At 36.9% G+C, this 13688-nt stretch overlaps 1 protein-coding gene across 3 annotated transcripts in view; it reads left to right on the forward strand.

The window, feature by feature from the left end:
- Cpap (centrosome assembly and centriole elongation protein) overlaps window positions 1–13688 on the forward strand; it is a 59340-nt gene that overhangs the window by 23875 nt on the left and 21777 nt on the right. For all 3 annotated transcript variants that reach the window (XM_071611369.1, XM_071611370.1, XM_071611371.1), the window contains one exon: window positions 1585–1750. In XM_071611369.1, the coding sequence (XP_071467470.1) occupies window positions 1585–1750 (166 nt within the window). The remainder of the gene's footprint in view (window positions 1–1584; window positions 1751–13688) is intronic.

The raw sequence follows: 13688 nt of genomic DNA on the forward strand, positions 1-13688 counted from the left end.
CTTCCCTAATCCATATCTGAGGCTCCTTCTTGGCCTCTTTCCTCATCACCATAGTTGAGTATTAAGCAGTCTTTTAAAAATCTTTCCAACCTCATAATTATATCATCTTTCATCTGTTGAAATTTGCATTTCTCTGGTTATTGACAATTTTGAGCATATTTTAATATTTATGGTCATTTGTGTTGTATTTTGTCAATTTCTTTGTAACCTTTGCTTATTTTTCTAGTGGGAGTTTTGTTGCACTGATTGTAGGAAGTTTTATATAAATCTAATAAATACGTTAAAGTTTGTCAAAAGTGCTGCAAGTATTCTTCTTTTAATTTTTTATTATTTTTTATTTGTTCTAATTATACATGACAGTAGAATGCATTTATACACTTTGATACATCATATTATAACTGGAGTATAATTTCTTATTTTTCTGGTTGTACATGATGTAGAATCACTCTGGTCATGCAGTTATATACATTGTAGGGTAATGATGTCTGATTCATTCTACTATTCTTCCTATCCCCCTATTTCCTCCTCTCCCTTCATTCCCCTCTACCTAATCTAAAGTAACTATTCTTCTCTAGCCTCTGCCCCCAGTGTGATTTAGCATCACATATCAGAGAAAACATTTGTCCTTTGGTTTTTTTGTCTTCCCTTAATTTTTGCCTCTGTATGTTGTAGAAATTCTGAACATTCAGTCAAATGTAATTTTGTGTGTGTGTGTGTGTGCTGGGAATTGGTGCTAAGTATATACTGCTAAGCTTCACTCCCACCCAAATGTGAATATCTTTTTATCTTTTCTCTCTACTCTTGTATTGTGTTCATCTAGTCCTCAGGTTTTAAATATCATCTGATCCAACCATGTCTCAACTGAGATCTGTAACCTATATCTCATATTCTCTTGTCTAGTCAAATCTCTCTACTGGGAGAGGTGGAAGTATGTCAGATTGATCATTTATAAAAAATAAGCCAGGGCTGGGGTTGTAACTCAGTGGTAGAGTGCTTGCCTAGCATGTGTGAGACACTGGGTTTGATCCTCAGCACTGCATATAAATAAATGAATAAAATAAAGGTTCATCAACATCTAAAAAAAATTTTTAAAAATAAGCCCATGATATTTCCTCCCACTCCCTGTACTGTTCTGTTCAGATATCCTCATAGCTTGTTCTCTCACTTCTTTAGGTTTTACTTCATATATTTTTGCAACAAGATGTGCTCCCATCCAAAATATCAACTTCTCATCCTCATATTTCCTGACCTTTTTATTTTTTTTCCCTTAATTCTTCCAATAGTTGATTTATCTTGTTATTTTCTGTGTTTCCATTAGAATGTAAGAAACTTAAGGATTTTTATTATTTTCACTCTGGTTTCCCACTTCTTAGTAGAATATGTGACTCATAGTGAGCACCCAGTGAAGCTTGTTGGATAAATGGTTGAGTGAGTGGATTGGCTGATATTTCAGGCCTATGCATTGAAGATGGACTCGTTAAAACCAGCACTTCCTAGGTTGGCACCAGGTTCCATTTGGTGCTAGATGTGAATTACTATATTGTGATGGTCTTCTGAGATGATAACATGGTTTGGTCATTTTAGGAAAGAAATTGCAGACTTTGAGCAACAGAAAGCAAAAGAATTGGCTCGAATAGAAGAGTTTAAAAAGGAGGAAATGAGGAAACTACAAAAGGAGCGTAAAGTTTTTGAAAAGTATACTACAGCTGCAAGAACTTTTCCAGATAAAAAGGAACGTGAAGAAATCCAGGTGTGTCAGTTCTTTAGTTTATACTTGTAAATTAAAGACTTGTAAATCTTGTAAGAGTCTCTCTAGAGTTATTTGATATGTGAAAGAGAAAGTGAGTATCAATTCATTGTTTACTCATTCAGTAAATAATTTCTGAGATATCGCATCAGGAACATCTTTTGTAGTTTGACTTTTAAAAAGCACATTATATCAAGGCTGGAGCTGTAGCCCAGTGGCAGAGCACTTGCCTAGCATCTGTGAGGCACTGGGTTCATTTGATCCTTAGTACCATATAAAAATAAACAAAGGCTTTCTGTCCATCTACAATTACAAAATTTTTTTTAAAAAGTATATTTGTTCTTTTCTTACTAATAAAGATAATACCATAAGGCTTCTCCAAAAAGACCACAGATCAGCACAATGTTGTGTTAGGTTTTTTTAATCCACTACAGAGCATAGTTTTGTATATGTATAATGACTTGGTGTTTATATACTGACTTGGTGTGTAATTCTAAAATTTATAAACTAATAGGACAAATTATCAGTCCTGTTATTTCAGAGTTAGAAATAGATATGATGAGAGGAATGTAGCAGTTAAAAAGAATGATTGCATTTCTTATTAAAATTATAAACCTAGCCAGTGTGGTGGCACATGCCTGTAATCCCAGCGGCTTGAGAGGCTGAGGTAGGAGGATCTTGAGTTCATAGCCAACCTCAGCGAAACTGAGGTGCTAAGCAACTCAGTAAGACCCTGTCTATAAATAAAATAGGGCTGAGTATGTGGCTCAGTGGTCAAGTGTCCCTGAGTTCAATCAAAGAAGGAAGGAAGGAAGGAAGGAAGGAGGGAGGGAGGGAGGGAGGGAGGGAAGGAAGGAAGGAAGGAAGGAAGGAAGGAAGGAAGGAAGGAAGGAAGGATTATAAACCTAGAAACAAATAGGTGAATATATTTTTGACATTGGCATATGCAAAGATTTCTAGGAAAAAACACAAACAAACTATAAAAGAACAAAAATTGATATATTGGATTTGAAGTTAAAAATTTAGCCAAAAAAAAAAAAATAATAATTTGACATGGCTAACCATTCATTATATGTCACATAAGCTGGAAACTCCACTTTTGTGATACTGGGGATTAAGCCCAGGGCACTTTAGTCTCCAGCCCCTTTTTTTCTATTTTTTATTTTGAGACAGGTTTTTGCTAAGTTGCATAGGGCCTTAATAAATTACTGAAGCTGGCCGCAAACTTGTGATTCTCTTACCTCAGCCTCCAAGTTGCTGGGAATACAGGTGTGTGCCACTGCAACTGGCTCCTTATTTTATTATTTTTTTTTAAATAATGAAACTTCTTTCCTTCCTTCCTTCCTCCCTCCCTCCCTCCCTTCCTTCCTTCCTTCTTTCCTCCCTCCCTCCCTCCCTCCCTCCCTTCCTTCCTTCCTTCCTTCCTTCCGATTTGTTATACATGTTGGCAGAATGCAAATCATTTCATATTATAGAGCACAATTTTTCAAGACACTGATTGTACACAGAATATTTTCACAACATTTGTGTCTTATTTATGTAATTAGGGTAATGATGTCTAGCTCATTCCACCATCATTCCTACCCCTTTGCCCCCTCCTTTCCCATCCCTCCCCTTTGCCCTATCTAAAGTTCCTCCATTCCTCCGATGCTCCCCACCAATCGCCATTATGTGTCTGCATCTTCATATCAAAGAAAACATTCAGCTTTTGGTTTTTTAGGATTGGCTTGCTTCACTTAGCATTGCATTCTCCAACTACATCCATTTACCTGCAAATGGCATGATTTTATTCTCTTTTAATGCTGAGTAATGTTCCATTGTGTACTGATTCATTTCCCTATCCATTCATTTACTGAAGAGTGTCTAGGTTGGTTCCATAGTTTAGCTATTGTGAATTGTGTTGCTATAAACATTGATATGGCTGTGTCCCTGTAGTATGCTGTTTTTAAGTCCTTTGGGTATAAACCCAGGAGTGGGGTAACTGGGTCAAATGGTGGTTCCATTCCCAGTTTTCCAAGGAATCTCCATACTGCTTTCCAGATTGGCTGTACCAATTTTGCAGTTCCTCCAGGAATATATGAGTGTGCCTTTTTTTCTCCACATCCTCGCCAACACTTATTGTTGTTTGTATTCTTTTTTTAAAAAATTTTTTTAGTTGTCAATGGATCTTTATTTTATTTATTGATATGTGTTGCTGAGGATCGAACCCGGTGCCTCACACATAGGCAAGTGCTCTACCACCGAGCCACCACCCCAGCCCTGTTGTTTGTATTCATAATAGCTGCCATTCTGACTAGAGTGAGATGAAATCTTAGAGTAGTTTTGATTTGTATTTCTCTAATAGAGATGTTGAACAATTTTTCATATGTTTGTTGATTGATTATATATCCTCTTAGAAATTTTTCCTTGGCCCATTTATTGATTGGGTTATTTGTTTTTTTGGTGTTAAGGTTTTTGAGTACTTTATATATCTTAGAGATTAGTGCTCTATCTGATGTGCATGTGGCAAAGATTTGCTCCCATTCTGTAGGTTCTCTATTCACCTCACTGATTGTTTCTTTTGCTGAGAAGAAGCCCCCATCCCAATTGGTTTTAATCTTGCACTATAGGAGTTTTATGAAGAAAGTTGGGGCCTGAAACATGATGGAGATTTGGACCTACTTTTTCTCCCATTAGGTGCAAGGTCTCTGGTTTAATTCTTAGGTCCTTGATTCACTTTGAGTTGAGTTTTGTGCATGGTGAGAGGTAGAGGTTTAATTTCATTTTGTTACATATGGATTTCTAGTTTTCCCAGCACCATTTGTTGAAGAGGCTATCTTTTCTCCAATGTATGTTTTTGGTGCCTTTGTCTAATATAACTGAAGTTATGTGGGTTAGACTCTGTGTCCTCTATTCTGTACCAATGGTCTACAGGTGTATTTTGGTGCTAGTACCATGCTGTTTTAGTTACTGTTGCTCTGTAGTATAGTTTTAGGTCTGGAGTAGTAATGCCACCAGCTTCATTCTTCTTGCTAAGGATTGCTTTGGCTATTCTGGGTCCTTTATTTTTCCAGATGAATTTCATGATTGCTTTCTCCATTTATATAAGGAATGACACTGAGATTTTGATTGGGATTGCATTGAATCTGTATAGTGCTTTTGGTAGTATGGTCATTTTGACAATATTAATTCTGCCTATCCAAGAAAAAGGTAAATCTTTTCATATTCTAAGGTCTTCTTTAATTTCTTTCTTTAGCGTGTTGTAGTTTTCATTGTAGAGGTCTTTCACCTCTTTTGTTAAATTTATTCCCAAGTGTTTTTTTTTTTTTTTTTTTTTTTTAGGCTATTGTAAATGGGGTGTTTTTCCTGGTTTCTAGTTTCGCTTTCAGTGGATTTGTCACTGATGTACAGAAATGCCTTTGATTTATGGGTGTTGATTTTATATCCAGCTACTTTTCTGAATTCATTTATTAGTTCTAGGAGATTTCTGGTGGAATGTTTTAGGTCTTCTAGGTATAGAATCATATCGTCTGCAAATAGTGTTAATTTGAGTTTTTCTTTTCCTATCCATATCCCTTTAATTTCTTTAAGCTGTCTGATTACTCTGTTAAATAGAAGTGGTGACACAGGGCATCCATCTTGTTCCAGTTTTTAGAGGGGATGCTTTCAGTTTTTCTGCTTTTAGAATGATGTTGGCCTGGGGCTTAGCATAGATAGCCTTTACATGTTGAGGTATGTTCCTGTTATCCCTAGTTTTTCAAGCGTTTGGAACATTTATCAAATGCTTTCTCTGCACCTATTGAGATGATCATAGAATTTTTATCTCTGAGTTTATTGATGTGATGAATTACATTTTTGATTTCCATATGTTGAACCAACCTTGCATTCCTGGAATGAACCCTACTTGATCATGATGTACTGTCTTTTTGATATTTTTTTGTATTTGATTTGCTAGAATTTTATTGAGAATTTTTGCATCTATTAGAGATATTGGTCTGAAGTTTTCTTTCTTTGAAGTGTCTTTTGTTTTGGAATCAGGGTGATATTGACCTCATAGAATGTGTTTGGAAATGTTCCCTCTTTTTCTATTTCATGAAATAGTTTGAGAAGTATTGGTGTTAGTTCTTCTTTGAAGGTCTCGTAGAACTCAGTTGTATATCCATCTGGTCCTGGGCTTTTCTTGGTTGGTAGATTTCTGATGGTGTCTTCTATTTCCTTGCTTGAAATTGATCTGTTTAAATTGTGTATATCATCCTGATTTAGTTTGGGCATATCATATGCCTCTAGAAATTTGTCGATGTCTTTGATATTTTTTATTTTATTGGAATACAAATTTTCAAAATAATTTGTAATTATCATTTATATTTCTGTAGTGTCCATTGTAATATTTTCATTTTTATCACTCATGTTAGTAATTTGAGTTTTCTCTTTCTCTTTATTAGCATGGCTAATGGTTTATCAATTTTATTTGTTTTTTCAAAGAAACAACTTTTTGTTTTGTCAAATTTTTCAATTGTTTCTTTTGGTTCAATTTCATTGATATCAGCTCTAATTTTAATTGTTTCCTGTCTTTTACTGCTTTGGGGGTTGATTTGTTCTCTTTCTAGGGTTTTGAGATGTAATGTTAGGTCATTTATTTATTGACTTTTTCTTTTTTGAAGGAATGAACTCCATGCAATGAACTTTAGAACTGCCTTCATAGTATCCAGAGATTTTGATGTTGTGTAGATGTTCTCATTTACTTCTAAGAATTTTTTAATCTCTTCCTTGATATCTTTTGCAACTCATTGTTCATTCAATAGTGTATTATTTAGTCTCCAGGTGTTGGAAAAGCTTTTATTTTTTATTTTATCATTGGTTTCTAATTTTATTCCATTGTGGTCTGATAGAATGCAGGGTGGTATCTCTACTTTTCTGTATTTACTAAGATTTGCTTTGTGGCATAACATATGGTCTATTTTAGAGAAGGATCCATGTGCTGCTGAGAAGAAAGTGTATTTGTTCGTTGGTGGATAATGTACTCTATATATGTCAATTAAGTCTAAGTTATTGATTATATTATTGAGTTCTATAGTTTCTTTTTTTTATTGGTTGTTCAAAACATTACAAAGTTCTTGACATATCATATTTCATACATTAGATTCAAGTGGGTTATGAACTCCCATTTTACCCCAAATACAGATTGCAGAATCACATCGGTTACACATCCACATTTTTACATAATGCCATATTAGTGAATGTTGTATTCTGCTACCTTTCCTATCCTCAACTAGCCCCCTCCCCTCCCCTCCCATCTTCTCTCTCTACCCCATCTACTGTAATTCATTTCTCTCCTTTTTTATTTTCCCATTCCCCTTACAACCTCTTATATGTAATTTTGTATAACAATGAGGGTCTCCTTCCATTTCCATGCAATATCCCTTTTCTCTCCCTTTCCCTCCCACCTCATGTCTCTGTTTAATGTTAATCTTTTCCTCCTGCTCTTCCTCCCTGCTCTGTTCTTAGTTGCTCTCATTATATCAAAGAAGACATTTGGCATTTGTTTTTTAGGGATTGGCTAGCTTCACTTAGCATAATCTGCTCTAGTGCCATCCATTTCCCTGCAAATTACATGATTTTGTCATTTTTTAGTGCTGCGTAATACTCCATGGTGTATAAATGCCACATTTTTTTTTATCCATTCATCTATTGAAGGGCATCTGGGTTGGTTCCACAGTCTAGCTATTGTGAATTGTGCTGCTATGAACATCGATGTGGCAGTATCCCTGTAGTATGCTCTTTTAAGGTCTTCAGGGAATAGTCCGAGAAGGGCAATAGCTGGGTCAAATGGTGGTTCCATTCCCAGCATTCCCAGGAATCTCCATACTGCTTTCCAAATTGGCTGCACCAATTTGCAGTCCCACCAGCAATGTACAAGAGTACCCTTTTCCCCACATCCTCGCCAGCACTTGTTGTTTGACTTCATAATGGCTGCCAATCTTACTGGAGTGAGATGGTATCTTAGGGTGGTTTTGATTTGCATTTCTCTGACTGCTAGAGATGGTGAGCATTTTTTCATGTACTTGTTGATTGATTGTATGTCCTCCTCTGAGAAGTGTCTGTTCAGGTCCTTGGCCCATTTGTTGATTAGGTTATTTGTTATCTTATTGTCTAATTTTTTGAGTTCTTTGTATACTCTGGATATTAGGGCTCTATCTGAAGTGTGAGGAGTAAAGATTTGTTCCCATGATGTAGGCTCCCTATTTACCTCTCTTATTGTTTCTCTTGCTGAGAAAAAACTTTTTAGTTTAAGTAAGTCCCATTTGTTGATTCTTGTTATTAACTCTTGTGCTATGGGTGTCCTATTAAGGAATTTGGAGCCCGACCCCACAATATGTAGATCGGAGCCAACTTTTTCTTCTATCAGACGCAGATTCTCTGATTTGATATCAAGCTCCTTGATCCATTTTGAGTTAACTTTTGTGCATGGCGAGAGGAGGGGATTCAGTTTCATTTTGTTGCATATGGATTTCCAGTTTTCCCAACACCATTTGTTGAAGATGCTATCCTTCCTCCATTGCGTGCTTTTAGCCCCTTTATCAAATATAAGATAGTTGTAACTTTGTGGATTGGTCTCTGTGTCCTCTATTCTGTACCATTGGTCCACCCGCCTGTTTTGGTACCAGTACCATGCTGTTTTTGTTACTATTTCTCTATAATATAGTTTGAAATCTGGTATCGTTATACCGCCTGATTCACACTTCCTGCTTAGAATTGCTTTTGCTATTCTGGGTCTTTTATTTTTCCAAATGAATTTCATGATTGCTTTATCAATTTCTACAAGAAATGCCGTTGGGATTTTGATTGGCATTGCATTAAACCTATAGAGAACTTTTGGTAATATCGCCATTTTGATGATGTTAGTTCTGCCTATCCATGAACAGGGTATATTTTTCCATCTTCTAAGATCTTCTACTTTTCTCTTTAGGGTTCTGTAGTTTTCATTGTATAAATCTTTCACCTCTTTTGTTAGGTTGATTCCCAAGTATTTTATTTTTTTTGAGGATATTGTGAATGGAGTGTTTTTCCTCATTTCCGTTTCAGAAGTTTTGTCGCTGATATACAGAAATGCCTTTTATTTATGCGTGTTGATTTTATATCCTGCCACTTTGCTGAATTCATTTATTAGTTCTAGTAGTTTTTTTGTAGACCCTTTTGGGCCTTCTAGGTGTATAATCATGTCTGCCGCAAATAGTGATAATTTAAGTTCTTCTTTTCCTATTTTTATGCCTTTAATTTCTTTCGTCTAATTGCTCTGGCCAGTGTTTCGAGAACTATATTGAATAGAAGTGGTGATAGAGGGCATTCCTGTCTTGTTCCAGATTTTAGAGGGAATGCCTTTAATTTTTCTCCATTCAGAATGATGCTAGCCTGAGGCTTAGCATAGATAGCTTTTACAATGTTGAGGTAAGTTCCTGTTATCCCTAGTTTTTCTAATGTTTTGAACATAAAGGGATGCTGTACTTTGTCGAATGCTTTTTCTGCGTCTATCGAGATGATCATATGGTTCTTATCTTTAAGTCTATTGATGTGGTGAATAACATTTTTTGATTTCCGTATATTGAACCATCCTTGCATCCCAGGGATGAATCCTACTTGATCTTGGTGCACAATTTTTTTGATGTGTTTTTGTATCCGATTCGCCAGAATTTTATTGAGGATTTTTGCATCTAGGTTCATTAGAGATATTGGTCTATAGTTTTCTTTCTTTGACGTGTCTTTGTCTGGTTTCGGAATCAGGGTGATGTTGGCCTCATAGAATGAATTTGGAAGAGCTCCCTTTTTTTCTATTTCCTGAAATAACTTGAAAAGTATTGGTATTAATTCTTTTTTAAAGGTTTTGTAAAACTCCGCTGTATACCCATCCGGTCCTGGGCTTTTCTTGGTTGGTAGTCTTTTGATTGCTTCTTCTATTTCATCCATTGATATTGGTCTGTTCAAATTGTGTGTATCCTCCTGACTCAGTCTGGGCAAATCATATGACTTAAGGGATTTATCGATGTCTTCACTATCTTCTATTTTATTGGAATATTGGTTTTCAAAATAATTTCTAATTGTCTTCTCTATTTCTGTAGCATCTGTTGTGATATTGCCTTTTTCATCCCGTATGTTAGTAATTTGAGTTCTCTCTCTTCTTCTCTTCGTTAGCATGGCTAAGGGTCTGTCAATCTTATTTATTTTTATGAAGAACCAACTTTTAGTTTTGTTAATTTTTTCAGTAGTTTCTTTTGTTTCAATTTCGTTGATTTCCGCTCTGATTTTAATTATTTCTTGCCTTCTGCTACATTTGCTGTTGTTTTGCTCTTCCTTTTCTAGGGCTTTGAGATGAAGTGTGAGCTCATTTATTTGTTGGTTTTTTCTTTTTTTGAGGAATGACCTCCAGGCGATGAATTTCCCTCTTAAAACTGCTTTCATTGTGTCCCATAGATTCTGATATGTTGTGTCTGTATTTTCATTTAGCTCTAAGAATTTTTTGATTTCCTCCTTTATGTCTTCTGTAACCCATTGATCATTCAGTAACATATTGTTCATTTTCCATGTGATGTAGGATTTTTCCTTCCTTTTTTTATCATTGATTTCCAGTTTCATTCCATTATGATCAGATAAAATGCATGGTATTATCTCCACCCCTTTATATTTACTGAGGGTTGCCCTATGGCATAATATATGGTCTATTTTTGAGAAGGATCCATGTGCTGCTGAGAAAAAAGTATATTCACTTGATGATGGTTGATATATTCTATATAAGTCAGTTAAGTCTAGGTTATTGATTGTGATATTGAGTTCTATACTTTCTTTATTCAACTTTTGTTTGGAGGATCTGTCCAATGGTGAGAGAGGTGTGTTGAAATCACCCATAATTATTGTGTTGTGGTCTATTTGATTCTTGAACTTGCGGAGAATTTGTTTTATGAATGTTGCAGCACCATTATTTGGTGCATAAATATTGATAATTGTTATGTCTTGTTGGTGAGTAGTTCCTTTTAACAGTATATAATGTCCTTCCTTATCCCTTTTGATTAACTTAGTCTTGAAGTCGATTTTATTCGATATGAGGATGGCCACCCCTGCTTGCTTCCGAGGACCATGTGCGTGGTATATTTTTTCCCAACCTTTCACCTTCAGCCTGTGTATGTCTTTTCCAATCAGATGTGTCTCCTGGAGGCAGCATATTGTTGGATTTGTTTTTTTAATCCATGTTACCACCCTATGTCGCTTTATTGGAGAGTTTAAGCCATTAACGTTTAGAGTTACTATTGATATACGGTTTGTACTTCCAGCCATGTTTGATTATTTATCTTTTTTTTTTTTTTAATTTAGTTTGTTTCTCCATGATTAGCTTTCCCCCCGCCCTCTGTCTTTACTGAGGCACTTCCCACTGATGGTTTTGGTTATTGTTTTTCATTTCTTCCTCGTGTAGTGTTTTGCTCAAGGTGCTTTGCAATGCTGGTTTTCTGGCTGCAAATTCTTTTAGCTTTTGTTTATCATGAAAGATTTTTATTTTGTTGTTGTACCTGAAGCTTAATTTTGCTGGATACAGAATTCTTGGTTGGCATCCATTGTCTTTCAGTGTTTGAAATACGTTGTTCCAGGATCTTTTCGCTTTCAGCGTCTGTGATGAAAAATCCATTGTTAACCTTATTGGTTTACCCCTGAATGTAATCTGCCTCCTTTCTCTTGTAGATTTTAATATTTTCTCTTTGTTCTGTATATTGGATATCTTCATAACAATGTGTCTTGGCGTTGGTCTACTGTGATTTTGTATGCTCAGTATCCTGTATGCATCTACAATTTGTATATCCATTTCCTTTTTTATTTCTGGAAAGTTTTCTGTAATTATTTCATTCAGCAGGTTACTCATTCCTTTGATTTGAATCTCTATACCTTCCTCTATCCCGATGACTCTTAAGTTTGGTTTTTTTATGTTATCCCATATCTCTTGGATGTTTTTCTCGTGATTTTTTACCAGGCTTTCTGAGTTGGCTAGACTCTTTTCAAGATGATATATTTTGTCTTCATTATCTGACGTTCTAGCTTCTACTTGCTCCTCTCTGTTAGTGATACTCTCATTTGAGTTTTTAATTTGGTTTATAGTTTCCTTCATTTCTAGAATTATTGTTTGATTTTTTTTAATGATCTCTATCTCCTGATAAAGATGCTTAACTTCTTTTTTTATCTGTTATGTAATTCATTTTCAATGTGTTCTTTCACTGTTTGAATTTGCTGTCTCATATCCTCTTTATGGTTCCATTCCATCTGTCTAAGGTATTCCTTGAGTTCTTTATTTGACCATTTTTCTGATGACTCTAGGTTCTCCTGAATATTTAGACTGTCCTGCATTGTTTGTACTCCTTTTCTTCCTTGCTTTTTCGTGCTGCTCATGTTACTTCTTATTCTGTTTGACTGCTGAGTTACTGTTTACTCCTATAAATTTATTTGATGCTTGGGAGGAAAGGTATTAGGAGGGAAGGGAAGAAGTCACTAAAGAGAATGAGAGTAAGCAGGTAGAATTCAAGGAAGGGGGAATAAGAAAATTGAAAAGAAATGAAAAGACATAAGAAAAAAAATAGAAAATAAAAAAAATAATAAAAAATTAAAATTAAAATAAAAAAACTAAAAAACAACAACAAAAAAATGAAAATGCAAAAAAACCCAAATTAAAAAAAAATTAATAAATGCAGTCTTAGAGTTTGATTAACTTCTCTTCCAGTAGGTGGAGCTGTGCCCACCGGGCCAAGCTTCTCCTCTCAATATGGGGGAACCAATCACTGTGCAGCAGCTCCTCCTCCCAGACTGGGCGGGTCTCCAATCCTGAGTGCCTAGGGCCTTCTCTTGTGTCTAGTCACTTCCCCACTTTTCCTCAAGCCAGGCCCCGCTCACTGGTGACGCTCACCACAATACTGGCTACACGCCAGGTCTGCTGTTCCCGGGAGCCCTGTTTTCATGAACGACTGGGCACACTCTCCCTGTTTGCCATTCCCTCAGACCCTAAGTTTGTAGAGCTTGGGGCTGAGAACCCTCAGCGAATTTTGCTTGCCCTCCGGTAGCCACGCCCCCGGTAGCTGGTGCAAGAGACCTCAGTTGTCAGCACTGGTGGGAGTGGTAGCCGGGAGTTTGCGCCGCGGGTCCCGCGCCACTCCTGATTCCCTCGGTCTGGCTATCGCGCTCACAGGAGAGCTGGGAGCGGCCCTTAAGGTTTCCCCGCTGTGTGGAGAAGGAAGGCTAGGGGGTTACACACCTGTCGCCGCCGGTTTCAATGGAGTTATCTCCTCCGCCGCATTCTGGTGACATCAGTTCTCTGCCATGGTGGTATCCCATGCAAATGGCGACAGTTCGTTTCCCTTTGTCGGGTGACCAATGCAACGGGTGGGTCCTGACTGGCTCTCCCAAGCCCCGTTTCAATCCTGTGGCCACTGCCTATGAAGGCTCAGTTGGCATTTACCTCCGTAGGTTCAGAAGGGCCGACCAGTTGTTTCAGCGGGATCGTTTAGTGCTGAGTCACAGCAGTTTGTCTGCGAGAAGCAGGCGAACAGGAGCTTGAATTCAGCCGATCCGGGCTCGGTGTGTGTTCTGAGAGGCCCAGACTGTTTGCCCCAGATCCACGTCAGCTCAGCATTGCCTAGTGATCCTGAGCAAACAGCATTTAGACGGTTTACGACTCCCTATGCCCCCGCAGCTGAAGAGGTCACAGACTTGATCTCTCTGTGCCCGCCGCCATGTTGGATCTCGAGTTCTGTAGTTTCTTTGTTTAGCTTTTGTTTGGTAGATCTATCTAGTGGTGAAAGAGGTGTGTTAAAGTTACCCAGAATTATCGTGTTGTGATGTATTTGACTCTTGAACTTGAGAAGAGTTTGATTGATGAACACAGATGCTCTGTTGTTTGTTATGCTTGTTGATGTATGGTTCCCTTAAGCAGTATGAA

The sequence above is a fragment of the Marmota flaviventris genome, chromosome 4 (assembly GCF_047511675.1).
Source record: "Marmota flaviventris isolate mMarFla1 chromosome 4, mMarFla1.hap1, whole genome shotgun sequence".
Lineage (NCBI taxonomy): Eukaryota > Metazoa > Chordata > Mammalia > Rodentia > Sciuridae > Marmota > Marmota flaviventris.